This window comes from Anguilla rostrata, chromosome 13 (assembly GCF_018555375.3).
Source record: "Anguilla rostrata isolate EN2019 chromosome 13, ASM1855537v3, whole genome shotgun sequence".
Classification (NCBI taxonomy): domain Eukaryota; kingdom Metazoa; phylum Chordata; class Actinopteri; order Anguilliformes; family Anguillidae; genus Anguilla; species Anguilla rostrata.
Window position 1 is genome coordinate 31,488,284 of NC_057945.1, and position 23,089 is coordinate 31,511,372.

At 47.6% G+C, this 23,089-nt stretch overlaps 1 protein-coding gene across 2 annotated transcripts; it reads right to left on the bottom strand.

Annotated features, from left to right (window-relative positions):
• Nucleotides 1-270: 270 nt before the first annotated feature.
• On the bottom strand, nt 271-22,034 carry spsb1 (splA/ryanodine receptor domain and SOCS box containing 1). Of its 2 annotated transcripts, XM_064304447.1 has the most exons (4): nt 21,831-22,034; nt 21,434-21,513; nt 3,178-4,081; nt 271-433 (listed from the first exon to the last, which is right to left on the bottom strand). In XM_064304447.1, the coding sequence occupies exons 3-4, from the start codon at nt 3,869-3,871 to the stop codon at nt 306-308; spliced, it is 822 nt and encodes a 273-aa protein (XP_064160517.1). In that variant the 5' UTR covers nt 3,872-4,081; nt 21,434-21,513; nt 21,831-22,034; the 3' UTR covers nt 271-305. The 2 variants fall into 2 exon arrangements, with proteins under 2 accessions (XP_064160517.1, XP_064160516.1); XM_064304446.1 differs by lacking the exon at nt 21,434-21,513 and having other exon boundaries at nt 21,831-22,031.
• Between the last annotated feature and the right edge of the window lie 1,055 nt (nt 22,035-23,089).

Genomic DNA, 23,089 nt, shown 5'->3' on the forward strand with positions numbered 1-23,089 from the left:
AGGGCCCCGACACCTTACCGGAGAATAAAAATTAGCATTTAAATTGAAAAAGGAGAAATTTAAAATGGATAAACCAGCTGGGAGGGAGGAGACGGTCATTTATGTGGAATGGTTGGATGATGGTACTGCAGCGTGGTGGGAGTGGGGAGTAAAATCAGGGCAGAGGTCGAGTCTGAGACGCGGCTCGTGTGACCTCTCTACGGAGGCAGTTTCGGGCGGGTGGCGGATGGAAAGCCCTTCGGGGGGTTGCACCGTGAGCCATTTTTTCCCCCGCTGTGGAGAAGAGGGAGGGCCCCCTCCTGCTGTCATTGGTAGAGCAGGTAGTTCTTGAGGGAGGCGGGCAGGGGCAGTCTGTGGATCTCGCCGAGCCGCTCCCTCCCCAGCGCCACTCTGACCGAGCGCCGGCACAGGTCCATCAGGGGGAGGGGCTCCGCTGCGAGGAGAAAGGAACAGGAAACTCAGGAAAAAACTCCCTACGCCGGTTTACTGTAGTGAATTAGTCAATGATCAGTCATTGGGCCTACACTAAACCAGGTTTAAAGAGTTAGTCAACAGTAATTAGACTATACAGAGACAGCATTCCTACGTTCATGTTCATCAACTACCTGTGAATGAAAATCTCAAGAGGAGCAAAGGATTCTGGGTACTATCAGAGTCACGACTAAGAACTCAAGGAGTAGCATCCAGACCGAGCGGCAGTTATTCTGGGGGAAATGGCATTTCCTAAAGCTGCCCCCTCTCCAAACAATGCACCTAAAAGTGGACTTAGTCAGACTGTGACTTGGGCTTGAGTAATGGGCCAAGAAAAGAAAGGAGAAGAAAAATCACCCTCACTCTGGGTGAATCAGCAATGTCTGGATCACCCCGTTAAAAACTAAAATGTCAACATGTTCTCATTATGAAACTGTGAGCGGTTCCCATAAGTGGCAGCCAAAGTGTTCAGCGCTCGGTGCCACGGCTCTGACTAATACTTTAAAAAAAGAACTTCACAGAACTCCCACAGGAAGGAGGGGAGAAAACGCTGTGAGAAAGAAACACCTGCATCCTCAAAAGCGTGTAACCCGTGTCATTGCCAGTTCCTCTGAGGTCAGAGTGAACCAGCCGGTCCTCTTCATACACAGCCTCAGGCAACCACACAGCTATTCTCACTTAAACACAGACACACACAGGATGGAGAGCTCTCCAGGTAGAAGTGCCAGACACACTGACACAAACTGGATGCAATTTCAGGTTCAATTCCCATCATTAAAATACAATTACCAATAACATTAGCTGGACAGTTTGATATTGTAGTAAAGAAATGTAGACACTGCCCCTCAGAATTTCAACATGGCTCTCTACATCAAATAAAATAATGTTTTAGTTTTTTTTTCCAATACAATAATCTCAATGGTTCGGGGTCAATTATTTCTTATAACATACTGCATTTGCAGCACTATTCTGTATATTCATAAATTAACATGTATTCTTCACAAAAATGGACTAACTGAACAGCAAAATCAACAGAAAAATTTAGTGTCTCCATTATTCTTCTCTCGTGTGGTGCGATTGACTAAAATGCTGAACGAAGAGTTCTGATGGAGAAAGAGAGAGGCTGTTTTTCAGTTGGAAGCTAGCAGTTCACCTCACGTCTTGGAAGGCACTACTGTACGTGGCAAAGGCCCTGGAAGATGTGCAGTCATAGCCATTATCAGCACTAGCAGGGTTCAGCCATTTTAAACCAGGGTACCATTTGAGCATACAGGCGTTTGAGCTTTAAATAGCTGTGGAAAAACTCTGATGGGAAATTAAAAGGGCCACATCAGAGCTAAAAACATGTCTGCCATTTGACTTCCTCTGATCTTTCAAACTAAGCAGGATCAGGGCTGATTAATACTTAGATGGGAGACTGCCTGGGAATACTCTGAGCTATAATTTTGGCAAGGACCTTATTTTGAATAAATGGATGTTCATTTAAGAAAAATAAATAAAAAAATCCCACACACCCTGCACACGACACTCAACTACTGGACATTTCTATTCTTTAGAATTATTATACCAATTCAAGTAGGATATATTTTGCAAAAGCTTTTTGCTACAATTAGGCCTACATCATACAGATTAAACATTTGATGATCATTCCATCACAAAACTGCAGATACAATGGCAGCTGATTGGCTGATCCTGTTAAATAAAGGGATAGTTTAAATTTTATGCACACTTTTCAGATTTAGTGTAGGTTATACATTTTAATTTGGCAACATATACCAAAACGAACACAAATCTAAACAAATAAACAAGATAAAAATCCCTTCAATAGGGTGAGCCACCCAGCAGCACACAGCAGATGGAATGATCATGGCAAATCGTTGCTCTTCTTTTGCCAGAGTGCATTTAAATATGCACAGAACGCATTAAAGGAATACCTCTCAAGACTCTGGCGTGCCTTCCTCTGGCTATTTTAGGTTTTAAAAGCCAATCGCAAACAGTCATCCTGTCAAGCTGCAACAAGCAAAGCAGCTACAATGTAGAGAGCTGACAAATCAACTCCATTCTTAAAATCGAGTTTACAACTGTTCCCCAGAACAGGAGGATTGTATTCATTTCGCACTGAAATCCCTGGGTGCAGCATACGGGTTTCGAGTGTCAGCTTCTGTTCGGCTTGGTATCAAATCACACACCGTGCCCGACTCCACACAGCCCACACATACATCCTGTGACCTCACAGTGGAGCCGAGCGCCCTGACACCTGCCCACAGGAGCCCAACCCGTTCTGGTTACAGATCACGCGGGCCAGAGGAAATCTCATTAGAACGATTCTGCACAGGTCGGGTGAAACCAAGAAGGACACCCATCTTTCAGAAAGAATCATCTTAACGCACACACACACTCAGGAAGAAATGACGCAATTTCTGGCAGAATAGCATCAACATCCAGCAGCTCTTCCATGAGTGAAAAAACACAGAAAGCAGAACTCCTCTCCATTTTCTACAAAGGGTTCCCAGACCACAAGAGGTTTCTCTATATTCCCAGAGTGTATAGGATCACAAGCAAATACAATTACGCAAAAAGGCACTCCTTTCAGTAAGATAGGTTAACTTAAATGAAAATGAGACAACTGAGGAGAATCACACTAATACTGCAAAGGGCCTTCACTGAGGTACATTACAGTACATTGAGTAAATGTTATATACTCACGATCGAGCCCATTAATGTAGCGAATGCGGATCTCACAGTGTCCCCACACGGCGCTCACGACGGGGTACAGTTTTTTGCCCTTGAGTCCTCTAAACGCAACGCCCAAATACTGTCCGTCCACGATGAAACTGAGCGTGCCCTCGTCCATGTCCAGCACCGCCAGGAAGGAGTCGGGCACCAGGAAGGTCTCGTCGGGCTCCAGGAAGGCGGGGTAGGTCTCGCTGGGCCGGTTCTTCCCGTCGTGGTGCAGCTTGTTCCGGCCCAGGTCCCAGCCCCAGGACTCGCCGTTGTTCCCCACCAGCGCCGTGTAGCCCACGGAGTGGAGCGGGGCGTCGCGCGTGGCCACGCCCACCACGGCGTGGGTGCCCCGCTGGCGCATCACCCAGCTGATCTCCCACACGTGCAGCCCGCGGGTGTAGCCCACGCGCCCCCGGATGGCGTCCGTGCTCTGCGCCACGGGGTGCCGGTGGAAGACCAGCTTGTTGTCCTCCTTGACGAAGATGTTGAGCGAGCGGTCGTCATTGTTCCACGAGTGCTGCACCTGCACCTCGGGGGCGGCGGGGGGCATGTCCAGCAGCATGTCCAGCCGGGCCGGCTTGGTGTAGTCCAGCGCCTGCAGCTCCAGCTTGAGCGGGCGAAACGCCGGGTCCCGCATGTCCACAGTCTTGATTCCTCCGGGAACCTTCTGCCCCATGCTCCGGGTGGGTTTTAGGTCCGCGGTTTTGGCCTTCTCCCCCCCCCACGTACCGAAATGTAAAAAATTGCTTCAAATTAAATACGGCAAAAAAAAGAATATCCTCGGCTGTGGCCCCGCCCTCCTCAGCAGCCTCATCTACCAGTCCAGCGGCAGACCCGGTGGCGGCCGCAGGGAAACACAGTCGCGCCCAACGCTGCTCGAGCCCACCTGCGGAGGTCAGAGAACAGGAAAATGCGTCACGAGGCTGGGAGATGGTGTCATGTGCCAGATCTCAGGTTTGACTGTGCAGGGGAGAAAGGAAGATAAATTAAGCTGTATGTACTCACAACACATGAGGAACCCTTATCCAGGAATGTGTTATCTGGCATACATCTAGCAGCCTAATAACTATCTACAGTATCATCATCATTACATTACATTACATTACAGGCATTTGGCAGACGCTCTTATCCAGAGCGACGTACAACAAAGTGTATAACCATAACCAGGAACAAGTATGACGAAACCCCTAGAGAGAAGTACCGGTCCAAGTACAGGGAACAACCGCATAGTTCAACTTGGACCCTGGTGGTTAAACTGATTAACACTAACAACGAGAACGGCAACAACGCAATCTATGGAAAAATAAAAATAAATAAAAATACAAATACAAGTAGTCGTTAAGACTGGCGCATCAACTAAGTCACCTATTAAACAGCTGCCTAGTTACACCCCTAAGTTTAGTCATTTACAGGGGGGGAAAGGAGGGATGGGGAGAGGTGCAGCCTGAAGAGGTGGGTCTTCAGTCGTCGTTTGAAATTGTTCACAGTCTCAGCTGTTCTGACCTCCACAGGGAGGTCATTCCACCATCGTGGGGCCAGAACAGACAGGAGACGTGTTCTGGAAGTGCAGGTGCGAAGAGGGGGAGGTGCTAGGCGTCCTGAGGTAGCAGAACGGAGGGATCTGGCTGGCATGTAGGGTTTGAAAATCTTGTGAAGGTATGCTGGGGCTGATCCCTTGACTGTCTGGTATGCCAGAACCAATGTTTTGAATTTGATGCGAGCTATAACAGGCAGCCAGTGGAGGGTAGTGAGCAGGGGAGTTACGTGGGAGTGTCTGGGGAGGTTGAAGACCAGACGAGCCGCAGCATTCTGGATGAGCTGCAGGGGTCTGGTGGCAGATGCCGGTAGTCCAGCCAGAAGAGAGTTGCAGTAGTCCAGGCGGGATAGAACCATTGCTTGGACCAGGAGCTGGGTTGAGTAGGTGGTGAGAAAGGGGCGGATTCTGCGGATGTTATATAGGAAAAATCTGCATGCCCGGGTTACTGCTGCAATGTTGTTGGAGAGGGACAGCCTGTTGTCCATCATCACTCCGAGATTCTTGGCGCAGGGTGATGATGTCACTACGGTGTCCCCTAAGGAAATGGAAAAGTCGAGGAGGGGAGAGGATAGAGCAGGAATAAAGATTAGCTCCGTCTTTCCCGGGTTGAGCTTCAGGTGGTGATTGTCCATCCAGCTCTGTATGTCCCTCAGGCAAGCGGAGATGCGGGCAGGGACCTGTGTGTCCGATGGGGAGAAGGAGAGAAAGAGTTGCGTGTCGTCGGCATAGGAATGATAGGACAGGCCATGGGCAGATATTACAGGGCCAAGGGATCTGGTGTACATGGAGAAGAGAAGGGGACCAAGGACTGAGCCCTGGGGAACTCCGGTAGTGAGGGGACGGGGTGGTGATACCTTACCCGCCCAGGCAACCTGGAAGGAGCGGTCAGAGAGGTAGGACTCAATCCAGTCAAGGACTGTGCCGCGGATCCCTGATGCTGCCAGGGAGGACAGGAGGGTAGAGTGGTCCACAGTGTCAAATGCAGCGGAGAGGTCTAGGAGAATCAGGACAGAGGAGAGGGAGGCTGCTCGTGCGGCATGGAGTGACTCACTGACCGAGAGGAGTGCAGTCTCAGTCGAGTGGCCAGGCCTGAAGCCAGACTGGTGGGGATCAAGCAGGTTGTTCTCAGAGAAGAAACCAGAGAGCTGGTTAGATGCAGCACGTTCCAGTGTTTTGGATAGGAAAGGGAGGAGAGATACCGGGCGGTAGTTCTGAATGACTGAAGGATCTAGTGTGGATTTCTTCAGCAGCGGGGTGATGTGGGCCTTTTTGAAGGATGAGGGGAAACATCCAGAAGATAGGGATGAGTTCACGAGGGAGGCGACAAAAGGGAGGATGTCTGGTGTGATTGCTTGAAGGAGAGATGAGGGGATAGGGTCGAGGGCGCAGGTGGTAGGGTGGTGGGTGAGCAGAAGCTGGGAGACTTCAGTGTCTGAGAGGAGAGAAAATGTGGAGAAACAGGGGGCGGAGGACGCAGAGGGGGCGGAGGACGCAGAGGGGGCGGAGGACGCAGAGGGGGCGGAGGACGCAGAGGGGGCAAAGGAGGTGCGGATGTCTGCAATCTTTTCGTCAAAGAATGCTGCAAAGTCATCTGCAGTGAAGGAAGACTGGGGTGGAGGAGGTGGCACGCTGAGGAGAGAAGAGAAAATAGAGAAAAGTTGACGAGGGTTAGAAATGGAGTTATGAATTTTGGTTTGGTAGAATTTTGCCTTAGCGGCAGTGACAGAAGAGGAGAACTCTTTCAGGAGAGACTGATAGGCTGAGAGGTCAGATGGGTCCCTGGATTTGGCCCACTTCCTCTCAGCAGCGCGGAGGGTGGCCCTGGAGGTGCGCAGGATGTCAGACATCCATGGACTGGGAGGGGATGAACGTGCTGGCCTAGGGACGAAGGGGCATAGCGAGTCGAGTGCTGAGGAGAGAGATGACGTCAGGGTGGAGGATGCAGAGTTAGTGGGGAGCTTGGAGAATGATTGAAGAGTGGGGAGGGAGGCAGTCACTCTGTGAGCAAGAGAAGAGGGTGATAGGGAGCGGAGGTTACGGCGGACAGTGACAGTGGGGATGGGAGGGGGAGAGGGAGGGTGTGGAGAGAGGGGGAGGGAGAAGGAGATGAAATGATGGTCAGACGTATGCAGGGGGGTAACCGTAAGATTGGAGCTGGAGCAGGTCCTCAGGAAGATCAGGTCTAGGAGGTTGCCTGCCTTGTGGGTTGGAGGAGAGTGTTGTAGGGAGAGGTCAAAGGAGTGAAGTAGTGGTAGGAAGGCAGCAGACTGGGAGGCTTCTAGGTGGATGTTAAAATCTCCAAGGAGGATCAGCGGGGTGCCGTCCTCAGGGAAGGAGCTGAGCAAGGTGTCTAGCTCATCCAGGAAGCTTCCCAGGGGCCCCGGGGGGCGATAAATAACAATAATATAAAGGTTAGCAGGGTAGGTGATAGAGACAGGATGGAATTCAAAAGTGGATATGGACAGGTCAGGGAGGGGGAGAACAGAGAATTTCCAGGTGGGGGAGATCAGTAGACCGGTACCACCACCACGGCCAGATCGCCGGGGGGTGTGGGAGAAGGAGTAGGAGGATGAGAGGGCAGCAGGAGTGGCAGAGTTGTCTGGTGTGATCCAGGTCTCTGTGAGGGCAAGGAACTGCAGGGATTGGAGGGAGGCATAGGCAGAAATGAAGTCTGCCTTGCGCGTAGCGGACTGGCAGTTCCATAGTCCCCCTGTGACCGTGAAGTTCTCACAGGGGGTCAGCGGGGGGTAGCAGAGGTTACAGGGGTTCCGTTGTCGGGGGGGGCCACGTCGCTGGAAGCGCCTTCTGAGGGGGAGAGCACAGACTGGAATGGGGAACTGGCTCATAAACTAGGAGGGAGCGACGCTAGCGTCACTCCGAGTGTACCTAATTAGCAGCTGAAAAGCTGAGTCGAATAACGCACTGATTACAGAGGTTAACAGTTTGTGATAGTGCAATAAGTGCAATAATCGCAATCTATCAATTCTAAGAATCAAACAATCTAAAAACAAAGACACCTAACGCAACCTAAAACCAAAGACCAGTTTCCACACAGGGAAAAGTTTAAAATCTAACGCGGTATGCAATTAGTAAATGAACGCAGATACTTATCCACTCTAGCAGGACGGATTTCAGCAGTTCTACGCACCTGGACGAATTATACACTTACTGCCTAAACTGGGAGTTAGCAGGGCTAATAAGGCGTCGCTCCGAATGTACCTAATTAGCAGCTGAAAAGCTGAGTCGAATAACGCACTGATTACAGAGGTTAACAGTTTGTGATAGTGCAATAAGTGCAATAATCGCAATCTATCAATTCTAAGAATCAAACAATCTAAAAACAAAGACACCTAACGCAACCTAAAACCAAAGACCAGTTTCCACACAGGGAAAAGTTTAAAATCTAACGCGGTATGCAATTAGTAAATGAACGCAGATACTTATCCACTCTAGCAGGACGGATTTCAGCAGTTCTACGCACCTGGACGAATTATACACTATCATCTACATGTATAATAAAATGTACATCTAGTGCCACCACACACCATGTGCATGTGGCACCAATGCAAGGGAGCTGCAGACACATTGACGGAGTAAATTAGGTTTTCCCAGCAGGCTGTGCGTAGGATTACGTCTAATTATACTCCACTGTGGGGAAGACCGAGCAGCAGCTTTTCACCGTAGCCATATTTTAATCAAAAGGCACGCGACGTGGCAGGAGGGAGGGTAAAATGAAGACAAGCTAACCGGTGTTTTATAACCCTTCATTCCACAGCAGGAATGCAATTTCACCTCCTCCAGCTGAAGGTATGCACACCCCTCCACACCTCTGAAATAAATTCACTCAGACCCAACTTGAAACAGCTCGCAGGAACCTCAGAGGAGGAACAGAGCGTATTAGCCATGTCCTTTCATTTGAATGTCTAGCCAAACAACAGGAAAAGTAATAAAGCATCGGACTAAAATGAGGAAAAGCAGGCGACGGTTTCCTTTTAAACGAAACCACGACAAAATGGGCTGGTTGCTATGCTAACGGGCCTTGACGCACACGGTCATCCAGTGATCAGGACACCGCTGACTGGCGTCACACTTGCAGCACTGTGTGAGCAGGGTAAAAAATTATCCACAATCCCCTTGAGGGCCAGCACCTGCTGCACCATGCAGCAACGACTGAGACATCCTGCAGTGCCCACCCAGCGGAAAGGCGATATTACAGCCGCTCTCGGGTTCGACATGGTTTGGTTTATAGAGCTGCACACAGACCAGATAGGTGTCTGTGCACCTGCACCACCGACAACAGGTCAAATTAAGGATTTATTTTAAGCAAATTAAGAGCGCAAGTTTCTTAGCACACCAAACCGTACAAAGTCCGACTCTGAACAATGATGCGGTTTGGTAAGTGACAGATGACTGCGTCAGTAACACCTTCTGCTCACATGCGTCACCCCCGCTTCGTCTGAGCGTTTTTTTTTTTTTTTTTTTTTTTTTTTTAAGAAAAGACGCAACCTTAGGGGCCTTTCAACAATGCATTTTAAAAGTGCAAACTGCAGCAATATACTAACCATACAACTGATTAGCAAACAAACAATAAAGATGAAAATTGGGGGTGATGGCAACGTGTGGAGAGACTCAGCTGTAAGGCTCTCAGGCACACGACACTGTTCTATCCCACAGCACTGTGCTTCCAGGGGCTCATCCCAACACAGCAGACGCAAGGGGCTGCTTTCAGCCCAATAAGCATCTAGACACCCAGAGAGGATCGGCCTTCGACTGGAAAACGAGACAAACAGCCCGCAATGTGGGAGTCTCCTAAGAGGAGTGTGTGTGTGAGGAGAGAGAGAGAGAGAGAGGAGAGAGAGAGGGAGCGAGAGAGAGAGCGAGAGAGAGAGAGGGTGAGTGAGAGTGTGGTGAGAAAACAGGGAGAGGGTACGGCAGCAAGACAGAAATGTAGGAGGAAGAGGAGAGACTAAATTAGCGGTTACACAACAGGCGAGCAAAGTTGCCTGAAAAGCCCAAATTTGCATGAGGATTAAAAGTGGACTCGCTGGTTCAGACAAAAGGTGCCAGTGTTCCTTCGGCCCTGCGGATCCAAAAGGGCTTTTCTGCATTTCAATCAGCCCCAATCACGGGGTGCCAGGGCCCCCCCTCCAGCTGCGGGGAAAAAGGGGGAACCCGCAGAGGCACGCGGCCCGCTAACGCTCCAGGGGACCTCGCTACGGCGACGGAAGCGTCCAAATTAGCCGAACTCTGCGGTGCTACGTTTCTGGAACAGAATTACTTTAACCACTCAAAAGGAGAGCGGAAAGTAAGCGAGTTTGAACCCACGGTGTCGCTGGCACGTTAAACCCGCGCTACCCCCTTTCCTTCCCACGCATCGCAGTCCGCCTCCGTGTGGTTATTAATCAGCAAGCCTTCAGCCAGACAGACAGACGGACGTGCATTCCTGCAACCTGACCTCACCGTGTCCACAGAGCAACAGGCCCAAGGAGCGGCAAGCTTAGAGAGATCGCCAATGAGCGGGGGCTTTTTCACAACACCCCCCCCCATGCCCCCCATTCACAAAAGTGAGGACACACCCTGAGGAGGCCTCACAGGGAACATCATTAGACCTTCAGGGACAGGGCAGCGTACAGTACGAAGGACTCACGATTCTACGGTTGAATAGGGGACAGGAAACGGTTACCTCTCCGCAGAGGAGCGCGCAAATTAACACGTCTGGCCTTCCCTGCGAGCCGGACAGCCGTTGAAAAAGCTCCCGCTTGCATTCACAAACTCGCCACCCACTGCTTGCTCGCTTCATCCCCTGCGTTTGGCCATCGGCACAGAGACACGACCCATTTAAAATGGCCGCTCGCTCGCATCAGATCACAGGCCAAAACGCTGCTCAATAGACTCTTGTCTACAATTCAATTACACAGAATAGTCTTTGCAAGAGCTCTCTCCGCAAGCTTGGAAGGTTCAACAGAAAGCAAGCAATAAATACAGATTACATTCGGAGAGGGTTTAAACAGAGTCAACTGAAAAACATGGCAATTCATACTGGCACAGGCAGTGTGAAATATTAGCTAAAAGCCAAAGGCACTTCAGCTAGTTCTACACAGCAATAATATAACGGCTTCAGAAGTAATCAATACCGCATTTGATTTGTAGGTCCAAATCTGTTAAAGCAGTGGTTGGTTGTTGTATTGGATCATACAGTAACCTGGGTAAATACCACTGAAAAGCATAGTTGTCTGTCGGTTTTGAGTGCGTGCATGCTCCAGAGGGGATCGAATCAAAGCCCTTACTTAGAAACCGCAAAGCCTGAATACAACCAAAGCCTTAAGGCATTAACTGGAGTTAAACTGGAGGTCCTTAAGATAATTCCTTGAGATAATAAGGATTTCATAGACATGCCTTTGGTGAGCGGCACAGGCTTTTTAGGGTAAAGGCAGATTCTGGTCGCGCAGCGTGACTATGCAGTAAACACTTTTTGGCCCTGTTGTCTTGTGGTGTTCAGCACAGCTGTCTGCGCAGGGGTAATGGGAGGGAGACAGACAAACAGATTGCTCACCCACTGACTAGACAGATTAAACGGTTCCAGTCCTGCCGTGCGAAGGGTTTCGGGCGGACAGAGGTGCCGCAGAGCGGGCCGGCCCGGGGGACGCAGTCGCCCACCGCACCGTGGCACAGTCACGATGGGCAAGCCGAAGCCCCCGCCCACACGCCAGCCGGTGTGAGCGCCACCGCTCCGGCCGGGCACGCTGGCTCTAGCCTGCCGTTACCCCCCAAAGCGCACAGCAGGCAGGCCCGCGGGCGGGAGATGCGTCAGTTTCCCAAGCTGGATGCATCCGCAGCGGGAAGATACCCTGAGGAAGTCAGTAACTCTGTGAACCCGCCCCTCCGCCCCCCCGATATGAAAGGGAGCACAACAGCACTAGTCACCCAATGTACTGGAGCAGTTAAGGAAACCCACGGCGTTCCAGCAGACGGAGACCTGCTGTGCCACACAGTTTGCCTGCAGAAGCATCTTCTGAATTATACATCATCCACCAGCCCCCCCCCCCAATACCAAACTTTAGTGTCGGTTACTGGGCATACGAGCAAAACCAAGTGTATCTCCAGTCCTGCAAAAATTCAATTTAACTGAAGTCTCGAGGAGGGAGGCTCTGGTATTTTTGGCTGCGGAGGTCTGAATAGCTCTAGGCAGAACAATGTACTGTCACAAAAGCAAGACTGATACACTCATTCACAACACCATACGCTGACGAGACAGAGACCGGACTGGGTAATTCACTACAGGATACCGCCAAATTGTCTGCCGACGTCAAAAAAAAAAAATGCAGATGAAACGGTGAGGCAGAGGAGGAAGTGGTGAAGGCTGGAGGGGGGGGCGGTGGTCTTTCCTGGACAGCGTACGCAGCCATCCAGCCATCCAGCCACAACAAGACGGTTCAGTGGAAGTGCAGTGGGGAGACTCATTTCCTGCAGGGCCACAGTGGGCGTGCAGGCAGGGGGGGGGGGGGGGGGGATGCTGCACAGACTCACACCGAAGACCCGCTAAAGCAGGACCGCTTCGGTCTGATTCTGGGGAAATCTGCCCGGACGTGCGTCACTCACCGGGCCAGGAAGCCGCTGAACACGCCCTCACACAGCCCAGGCTAGAGCCGCTACAACTGACACACGCTTACAGTACTGGAAACAGTCACAAAATGACACTCATCTGCTCGGTTTGAGGATCTCTTGTGCTGCAATAATAGAATCCCATTAAAATGGTCCATCCCTAATATTCATAACACCAGAATGTGGTGCCACCCACTCCAACTGAACGAGCATAAATGTTGACAGTCGATATAAAAACTAGAAGGTTTTGTATTTGAGCCATGAACCCCTTCATTAAGCCTAAAATGACTAAAAAAGTAAGTCTGCAAGTTCCTTATTCCTGGATTAGAAAGGCAGGTAAGGTAATATAGCTACATTAAGACACTCAAATTAACGACACCAGATTTGGACAGTGATAAAGTACATTTTACTGTACAGGCTATACATTCTATTTATTTTTTTTTAAATCCAAGTCAACAGCAGGACAGTAAGCAATGAAGGTGGCACATTATCTGGCTTCCACGACCCCAACACACGCACCATAGCATTAAACATGAAATTACACACCTGTGCTGTAATCACAAACTGAAACAAGCAAATAATGTCCCACCACACACTGCAACCTTGAACGTCAAACAGCTTTGAATTTACACCAAGAAAACAAATGTTTACAACTGCTTGTAGAAGAAAATTAACACAGGAGGCATCAGCTTCCATATACACAAATACCTGAAATGCATAAAAATAAAACCACGCCCTGAGCTAAAGTGGCATTTTCATAATATCTATTGGTTCCCATGTTAGGTACCATATGACAGAAGCTGAAATTCTGTAGTAATATCACCCATGACATACTAAATTGTAGTATGAAACTGTACTACGATTCCTGGTTCAGGTTATGAAAGTCATAAAGGACAGGCCTGGAAATAAATACCATTAAAAGGCCCCTCATACTTGCCTGGGCAGTACAACTTGCGTCAATCAAGGTTTACAACTTCTCAATGTCGTTAGAGACACGACTCAACGGACGCTTACACCCGGTAACAATTCTACCTTTATACAGTAGGTGCAAACAAACATTCACAAGGCAAGGTAAGCTCATACCTCTGGTGTCCAATTCTTAAATCATACAGAGGGATGAGGCACTTATGGACAGACGGACCCTGACAAGCATGTCAAAAAATAGATTCCTAACCAGATTAAAACTCCACCATAATATCCGCTCACCGAAATAAAACTGTCCTCGCAAGCCGGTTTAAATTTGCTGACACACGCATGCGAGATGACATCAGCGCGGGGGCGGGGCATGCTGCAGCAGCGCGGCGCCGCATGCTGCGTTTGCAGACACCTGGGTGGCACATTCTGAGAGCTCCGAGGACAGGAGCCCTTTTCAAAAAGCCGAGGAGTCCAGATGCCCGTGATGTCACTCGCTGCGGTTTCCAAACCCGGGCCTGGAATTTCAGCTGTGAAAGGCTTCCAAGGAGAAGCCTTGTTTCTCCCCCCCCCCCCCACCCCTCCTCACCCCTCTAATGGCAAGCAGAAGAACATGAAAATCCCCAAGCACTCATTTGGAAACTGGAAGTATTCTGGAGAAACTGGTCTTTGTCCAGTGCCCACAGCACGTCACAGTTACCGCAAATCTGTGACCACACTAGACCATGCAGACAAAAAGAAACTACTCCTTTTCCCCTTACCTGGAGAACTCCTTAATGAGAGGGCAAATACTTCATATCGTACTTCACATATGCAGCACAGCTGTACAGCAAGCGGGACAAAGGGCCAGGCAGAGACTGATCTATGGCCATCTCTGAAAAAGCATTTGTAGAAAGCAAGTTTTATTTCACCAAGACAACCATCGCCCCTTGAAGGAGACAAATTTAAATCTCTCTCCACTTTCGTGTACTGGAGTCTCGTAGGCACAGAGACATTTAAATTAAAAACCAAATTAACTGCTTGCAGCTTGCAGTCAAAGGCAGTAAACTGAATACTTATGTGCATAAAAGCGTGCTCCAGTCCCTAGCTAGGGCTCAGTGTACGCATAATCTGGTCCCCAGTCACAGCAAATCACACTTGCTTTATTGTGCTCTTGGTACAAGTCCCGCGAGCCCAAACGCTAGCCAGCTAAATAAGATTAGTGATTATTAACAATCCTTTCGAGGACACAATGCACTCTAGAGAAAGCCCAATAATAACGTGTGCTGCAGGCCTCAGTGAAGAAACTACCACAGGGAGCAGCAAATTCAGCAGGTGACGGCAGTAGAAACCCTGTAGGATTGCCCAGCTGCCTTTACTTTCAACAAGACCAGGTAGGCCAGGTTTCCTACACAAACAAGTATTAAACAAATAAGAAACTGAAACTGACAGAACGCCAGCACTATGGCCAATACAGTATGTTAAGAACAACTGCATTGGGAGTCTTTAAAAAATAAAAAACCCAATTTGAGCAGAACTGTTTGTAAACCCTTTCACTTGAGGACATGGCTTATATAAAATCTGTACATTGGAGCACAGCAAAGAGGAACACTCTCTCTAAAGCGGAACGAAATAAGAACTTGAAGACGTCATTAGTTTACACGAATAAAACAATTCCTGAGGTAAAAAAATATATATACATAAATGAATAAATTACACGTCAAATTAACATTTAAACATTTAGGGAAAACGGTTACCGAGTTACGGATACCAAATTCTTATTGGAACCAGGTGGTGTTCTCAAACATGGTCCTGGGGGTCTCCTGGCTGTGTGGAAAAGAACAGCACAATCTCTTCATCAACCAAGGTTGCTGACAGTTCTGCCGTTTTCTTCCTTGAACCAATTTTTTAAAAACACAACGCAGGTTTGGCTCCTGGCATTTGCTTGGTGCGCATGAGTCCAAAAAAGGGCGATGGCACGGTCCAGATGCCAGACTGTGGGGTCCATCCAGGCAGGAGAGCAGGGCCATAACAGGAAGAGCTACCCAGCAGCCTCGCATATGGTTTTGTTTGTCGAAAAGCCATCAGCAGCCCAGCCCATTCAGCTTCTGAGAATCTTCCTCCGAGGCTGAAATAATGACTTTAGCATGGCTTCGCTTTTACACAAACGCTGTTCAAATTATAGCAGTAAAACGGTCAATACTCTAGCTTCCATTTCATTTTGCATGGTTGCAGCACGGCAAACATCATGGCTTAAATAAACTCGTACGAAACGGATTTTCCCCTCCCATTGTTATGGAGAGGTTTTCATCCCTGGATGTTTGCAAAAAATGATGGGCGATCTGAAAGGGATTCTGCCCACTGCCAAGCAAACCCATCGGGAGGGGGGCATGAAGGCAGGGACAGGGGGCAACAATGTCAGCTCCACTCCTCAAAGATGAAACCCAACTGCCCCAGAACTAGGATTGCTGACAGAGGGCATTCCCAAATTAGAATACTGGGAAGAGAGCAAATTCCAGAATGGAATAGGGCCAGTAGGCTGAACCCTTGACTGGGGCTGAACTTCCACGAGCCAGTTTCTCCGTGCTCTCAGACTTCACATCCACACAGAAGGGGAAGCTGTCACACGGTGACTGGTACCATTTCAGACACCACGACTCCAAAAGGAAAGCAGCCGAATTTTTAAACCCTGCAAAACTCCGTCTAGTTTGGTACAGACTGCAAGTCACAGTGAACTCAAATGCAAACTGGTTTACAGCTACAGAATTTCTCCTTAGCGTCAACAGGCCAGAACAGTCCACATTAAAACAATATGAACCGAGAACAAACTGCAATGTTGCCAACACGACCAGCAGAAAGGTCACTATGCCAGCATTGCCAAAACACACAGAATTTGGTCACTCAAAGGGTTTCTATACATATTCTCCCAATTCAAAAACCCCAAATCACATGTGTAAGCCTGAACCACTACTGAAACATCCTCTCATCACAACTGGACCATGGGGTGAATCGCTGAACTACAAGATGTAGCTAGTGCTTCAGTTGGATGTGTTAGCCAAGAGGCCAGCATTTAGCAACATGAAAGACTGCTGACTGCCTGAAGCAGGGGACAGGGAAAAAGACTGAAGAGCTTTTACAGATGTATGCTCCTGGGATATTACAGTAAACAGATCTCATTCTGGCTTTTGAGGATCAGGCTGAAAAACTGCTGAAGCAGCACACCCACCCAGACATGACCAAAGGGTCAGCTTTAAGCAAATATTTTTACAATTTACTGGAGAACAATTCACCCCTTAGCCTCATCTGTCCACTTGACAGAACGAGACACACACCCCTCCCCATGTCTGTGACAGACAGGCCAACAGCCGCACAGGAGTCAGAGATTGCTGTACAAGCGCCACTGGAGCCGGGTATGAGAAACGCCACACAATGGTAACCCAACCCCTCACCTGGCACCTGGATTTATTTTGTCCCCTTGCAGAAACCCAAACACATTCTGGCGCTCTCTGCACACCCACACCCCTCACTGCAGGCTCTTTGGCCTGAGGAAAACACAAGCAAGGCTGCCACATGAATGCAAGGTCATGTCTTCTCAACAGGGAAATCCTACAAGCATTTTGTTGATCTCCTGTTCAAAACTCTTGTCATGTACAGCTGGGCCCAAGGACTTTTAATCCGAGAACCAAAGGTTCTTTCTTTGCCCCGTCCCCCCCTCTCCGACCAAGCTTTTACTGAAGCCAAGGGGCTTCAGTGCTTACATTCCTCTAAAGACGGCCCTTCATTAATTGGACCACTGACCACACATCCAATGAGAAAATGCGGCTCACACATCTGCTCCTTTCCACATCATGGCCCTCCATACATATAACCCATTCAACATTTTAAAAAATCATTTTGTTACATTATGTACATGCTTTAGGAGCAACAAAGTAGTAGTTAGTTTTTACAAGTCATTCAATTTTAACTAGGCTAGAACTTTGAGGGCATTTATCATACTGGAGAGTCATGCAATGTGAACGTATTTATGGTCACAGTTCCACACATGGCCACTCATGAAGGATCAGTTACAGGGCTGCTGGGTGGCTCAACCTGTTAAGGTGTTGTCCTAGTGCAAAGAAGGGCCCCTCACTTGAGTACTGAAGACAGACACTGCCAGTGCTGACTGTGGCTGTCAGCCCCTCATGGCAACACACAACTGGAACTAGCATCGCCAATCCAAAATTGCAACTAGCAATGTCATGATGGGTGGGTTTCAGTCAGACAGGATGACGACATCTCATCGCACACTGGTGAGCCTTCTGGTAGATAATGCACCTGCAGGTCTGCCTGTTGAGCTAGACAGCCCAGCTAACAAAATGTTCTCAGTGTCGCTGTCATGTACAGCAGCAGCAATATAACAACATTCAAAAAACATCCCAGTAACATTGTGAGAACGTTTTGTGCTAGCTAGGAGGGTGTGTCTTCCTCTGACGGAGTACGACTTGTGCACTGCAGAGAGACAAGCAGCAGCAGCTGGCCCCACATGCAGAGGTGAAGCATGCGCTCATCTGACCTTTCCAAAATCGACAGGGTGCAAAAAGCATGAAAAATTCAACCCCTCAAGTGATTAAGTTAGAGATTATGTAATGTAAAATTTTCCCAAATTACAAACCTAAGTGCCCAGTGATTTGACCAATAGGTTGATTCCGGAGTAAAGCATTGATATGGAATTCATAGCACTGCCAATTATTCTTCCACAGAACCTATACAGGAATCAATGTGGGCAGCATTCACCACAGAGCCAATCTGTTAAAACTGCTCCCATATTTAAATCATTCATCTTGGGCTCAAAAAAAAACCACAAGCTCAAATAATGTTTATGACACTGAATATGTAATCTGTACATTCTTACGAGTAATTATAAATAAAAAATAAAGACATAGCCTACCTGTACCTTTACCAACATGCCAAATAACCCTATTTTATATAAACAAAAGAACATACAGCCAATAACTGTCAACATGGGTCAAAGGTGAAATTCTGATGATGAGGCTACCCAGTTAAGCAGCAGAACGCAAGCGGCTAATTTGAGCTCAGCGGAAACAGAAGCCAACGTACATGTAGGGCTTCAGGAGCGGGATTACGGAATCAATTCTCCAGGGGATTAAACAAAGACCAGTTCCACCCACACAGAACACTGAGCCATTCTCTCTCCCTCGGGAGAAAAACGCTCGAGTGTTGACTTGGACCGGGCACCCCTCAGATAGAGATATCATTAGGGTTTACATTGTTCAGGCAGCCAGACAGATGGCAAGGCTGGCACACAGGACCATTAATCCATCACGGCAGCCATTGTGTGGCTGCATTTGTGTGGCCTGGGAGAACAAAAACGTGCCCTTAAAGATAACTCCTGTCAAGGCCTTCCTGTGGGCGTACCCCATTAAAAGGGCCGTTTTGACCCCCCCCCTTATCATTCGTGGAACTTGTATTACAATAGTCACCTGCCACAGGAAAATTTGGCGGGAAATAGAGCACCGCGGAACGCTTAGGAGGCTAGCGTGTGCGTGGGCAGCGGAGGACCAGCACTAGGAGATCTCACGCCCCCTAGTCTGCACGCAGGCTTTTTGTTTGGGGCTTCCGACGCAGAAAAACACTCGCACAACAGGCAGTGTCTTCCAGGAATCGCAGGGCTTTCAAAGGAAAGGCAGCTGAGAGGCTGCCGTAGCCTCGACCTTGGCGCGGCGTATCAGAGCGCGTAATCACCGCGCAGCTGCGGCGGGGCCTCGTTCGGCGTCCCCGGGGGGGGAGCGGGGCCGCTGCACCAGCGGCAGATGCGGCGCACGCCCTTCCTCTCGCGGCACAATCGCGGGAAGACGACCGACAGACCGGCGGAGCGAGGGGGTCAGAGAACCCACGCCAGACCACGCCAGGCAGACACACACCGCAGGGGAGGAAGAGGGGAGGTGAAAAAGGTTACGACAAGAGAACACGAGACAAAACACACAGGCTAAAAATGCACCCCCCTCCCCACCAGGTTCCCAGCGCTTTAGGGAACGGGAGAAAAAAATACTTTTAAAAATGTCCACATTCATGTTCCTTTAATCAGGCCAGTTCACTACAAAAGGACTTTAAAAAGCACATGAGGTCAGACATTTATAAACTGTAATGCTTGGGCGTGTTGAATCTGCAGTCATAATGTGCACAACGAGGATTAGAAAGAGTCCCCTTTCACAACACACCCTCCCGATCCAAAGACTATGACTGCATCGCATTACCTTTCCGTCAGACTTTTAAAACAAGTCTGGCCCAAAGCAGTCCAACAATAACAAGGACTCCAGACATACTCAAGCTAATTGATGGTGCTGGCATGAGTAAGCACATCAGCAGCAATGTCTATCAGTTTTCCCAAATATGTACTCTTATAAAAAAAATAGTCTTGCAGGGCATTCCACTCGAGATCAGAGCCAAGAGATGTCGTAAATGATCAAGTAGGGCAACATTCACTGGCATATTCATAAAGTGCTATAAAATTAGAACTACACACAGGAGGAAGCCTAAATTGGAGGTGTGCCCTTTGACCTGCTATTCACATGACATTCAGTCAATTAAAGTAATAAAGGCAATCAAGAAGCAAGAGTTTCTGTACGATACAGCTGGCATACTTGCGCGACAATACAAGCTAATCCACTTGTTGGCCTGAGAAATGCACCTGGATGCTTAAGAATAGTTCCTCTAGAAGACATTCCAAGGAATCTTGGATACCATTTTACCCGATGCAAGAGAGCCATTTTGTGTCACCAGGTAAATCAGCTAAAATACACAGGTTGGGATATATACAGAAAAAAAAGGGAATCGCTGCTGGCTAAAAAGACTCCAGGGAACAGCACTCCCTTTGTATAGAAGCACCATGGCATCTTTAAACACTATAGAGAGTCTGGACCATTTACCCAAGACAGACCTCTTAAGTTCTGCCTCCTACAGAACTTATTCACTGGCCAAAGAAATGGCTTCATACATGGTCCAGGTCCAGTGGGACGACTGCCCTCCACTGGCCAAACAACACTTCCAGCAGCTGGCTTTTCTCATGAGCCCTCTGGTTCATGTACGAGCCCAGCCCAGCCCAGGGCAGCCCCACGAAGCTTCAGTCATTTGTTGAGGCTACAGGGTGGCATGTCTGGGTGGGATAAAGGCCCTTTAACTGTCCTGATGTACAAAATGTGTCACACCAACAGCAAAATAAGCAGTTAAATCATAATTACCAAAGCTGGACAAATTTACACAATGGAGGAGAAAAAAAAAAAAAAACCACATATGAACACTTCTGCTATAATGCTTTTAGAGAAAAAAGCTTCAAGTGCATTTTGCAACTATTAAAACACTAACAGCAAAGTCATACGAGGATACAGGACCAGCCCAAGCCAGAACAAACACTAAAAGAAACTCCCATTTTAAATTGAGAAGCTCAATTTAAAAAAAATCTTTTTATAAAAGGGAAATACAACATATCCGATTCACTAGAATAGCCTACTGCACTGCTGCCAGGGTGCGTTATTAAAGATACCAACAGAACACACCTGGTGGCAACACATTGACAGTCAAATGATTATACATGCAGACATTCAAAGTAGCCAAGAGAACTAACAAAAGTTCGTTGCATCACTTCCAAAACTGTTAGCAGTATGCAAAACTGATTATATATCCTATAGTGTATCACACAGGCCAATTGCTAGTGCCGTCCAACTATCTTCGCCTGATTCTTCACGTTAAAGTACATGGTAGAAAAAGGGGGTCGCAAAGCAGGAACTAAAGTTAACGAAGAGGTCGTTACAAAATATTTTAGGAAAGCAAATTAATAACAAGTAGGCCAATTATATGACCGCATCAATTATCAACGAAATTATACATCGCGCTCTTTTGATTACACACGCACAGCTTTGTCAAATCGAAAGTATAACAGGCCGTTAGCAAGTCAGTTATTTATGCAAAATGTTTTAAATTAAGTGTAGCTACACATCACATTACAAAACAAATAAACCACTACATACATACTAAACATTTATGTCCGAGTGGTATCCGCACAATGTCATTTATCATTTAACTCTTTTCATTCACTGTATGTGTTGAACACGGTGTGAGTGATAGATCGTAAATAGATAATCCCAATTTCGCAACATATTTACTTGTTACCGGCCCTTGGCTGCGAACTGTTAGATCACTACAGTAGCCTACCTTGTTTGTTGACAAGCTACTTACACGGGGTTGTATCCCCAATGCATTTCCACTGCCCAATGCACCAAGAGCGAAGATTTCTAGTAAAAGACAAATGCCAGCTGAAGCCCAAATATATCCTTGTGTAAATAACGTTAAAACGAACACCAAGTAGCTACTTCCGTTTTAATACAGGATACCATTATTTACGTTCGGGTACGGCAACGGAATTCGACCACTTGAATTAAAAAGTTAAAATTTGCATTCATTTCACCATTTAATATAAAATACCCACTTTATGATCTAAACGGACACAGACTCTTTAGCTATCTTTAGAATCGCTTACAAAAACTATTCCTCTTTTGAACCTGGAGTGGAAACAAAGCACGATAAACGTTACATTGAAATCATACTTTACCTGCAAAATTCAGAGCAACGCAAAAATTCAAAACGGAAGCAAAAGAAAACAACTTGTTATTCCCTCCTGATTGTTCCCTTGCTAATCCATGGCTATTTCTTTTATTCCGTCGCCTCTTCCTTTCTCAGGATGGATTTCTAGCCTATTGAGTGAAATGATGGCTGCTACTGCAAGAGAAACATTAGACTTTCTCTTGTCACGTGGTACATATAGCTCCCAGCTGCGAAACTGCACCTCCCAATTACAATAAACTACTCGGGCGATTACCATATTTCATTGGGCGTAATAACTCTTAAAGATGCAGTTAATCATTGAAATGACATATCCGTTTCAAATATAAACAAGTTTATACCGTCTGTTCTGGACCTTTTTGTTTTTTCATGATAGCTCTCGCGTGAAAGATCTATCTTTTTCAACAAACACACACAACCTATTTTACACCAATGTAACCAAGACGAATGGGGAAGATCGCGTAGGCTAGTATCCTTTAATTATTTATAATCAACGTTGCTGAATGCGCTAAATTTAAGACTGGTGCAAAGCTAAAGACCAGGAGGACTGTGGTGTTCACATGTTTTGGGGTTATGTAACTACATTACATGCTCTTTCAGCACGATGGTAAATGTGGTAGGCTTCTGTGCTGTAGGTCCTACCACTGTCACATTTTAAGTTCTCACCAAAGTTTTTATGTCTCAGATATTTGGGCGGGAATTTTCATTCCTGGTCGTGGGTGGGTCGCAGGGTCTTCTGGTTTCTGTTCTTACTTGGAACTTAATTAATCAATTAAAGAAGTCGATTTCACAGTTAACTGACCTCACCTGGTTTCTTGGGTCTGAATTGGTGTCTGATATTAAGGCGAAAACAAAGACCAGCAGTCTCTGCAGCCTGTCAGGACCAAGAATGAAGATCATTGTATTAGGGCAGTGGTCTCAAACTCGTTACCATGGAGGCCCGTGTGTATGCAGGTTTTCATTCACCAATTAATGCTGCCTTAATTGAGTCCAATTACTCATTCAGCCATATGCATTTAATTGCATTGAAGAACAGAATATAAGCAAACTTTTTATTTAGACAATGCGGGTCACCATAGACGTCGGGTCACCATTATGTGCAAACCTGCATCCCTAATTCAGCAAATAATTGAACTAATTATATAATCAAGATCTAAGCCTGGAATAAAAACCAGCATACACACGGCCCTCCACAGCACTGAGTGTGAGACCACTGTATTAGGTCAAGCTGAGGTTTAAGGGTGCCAT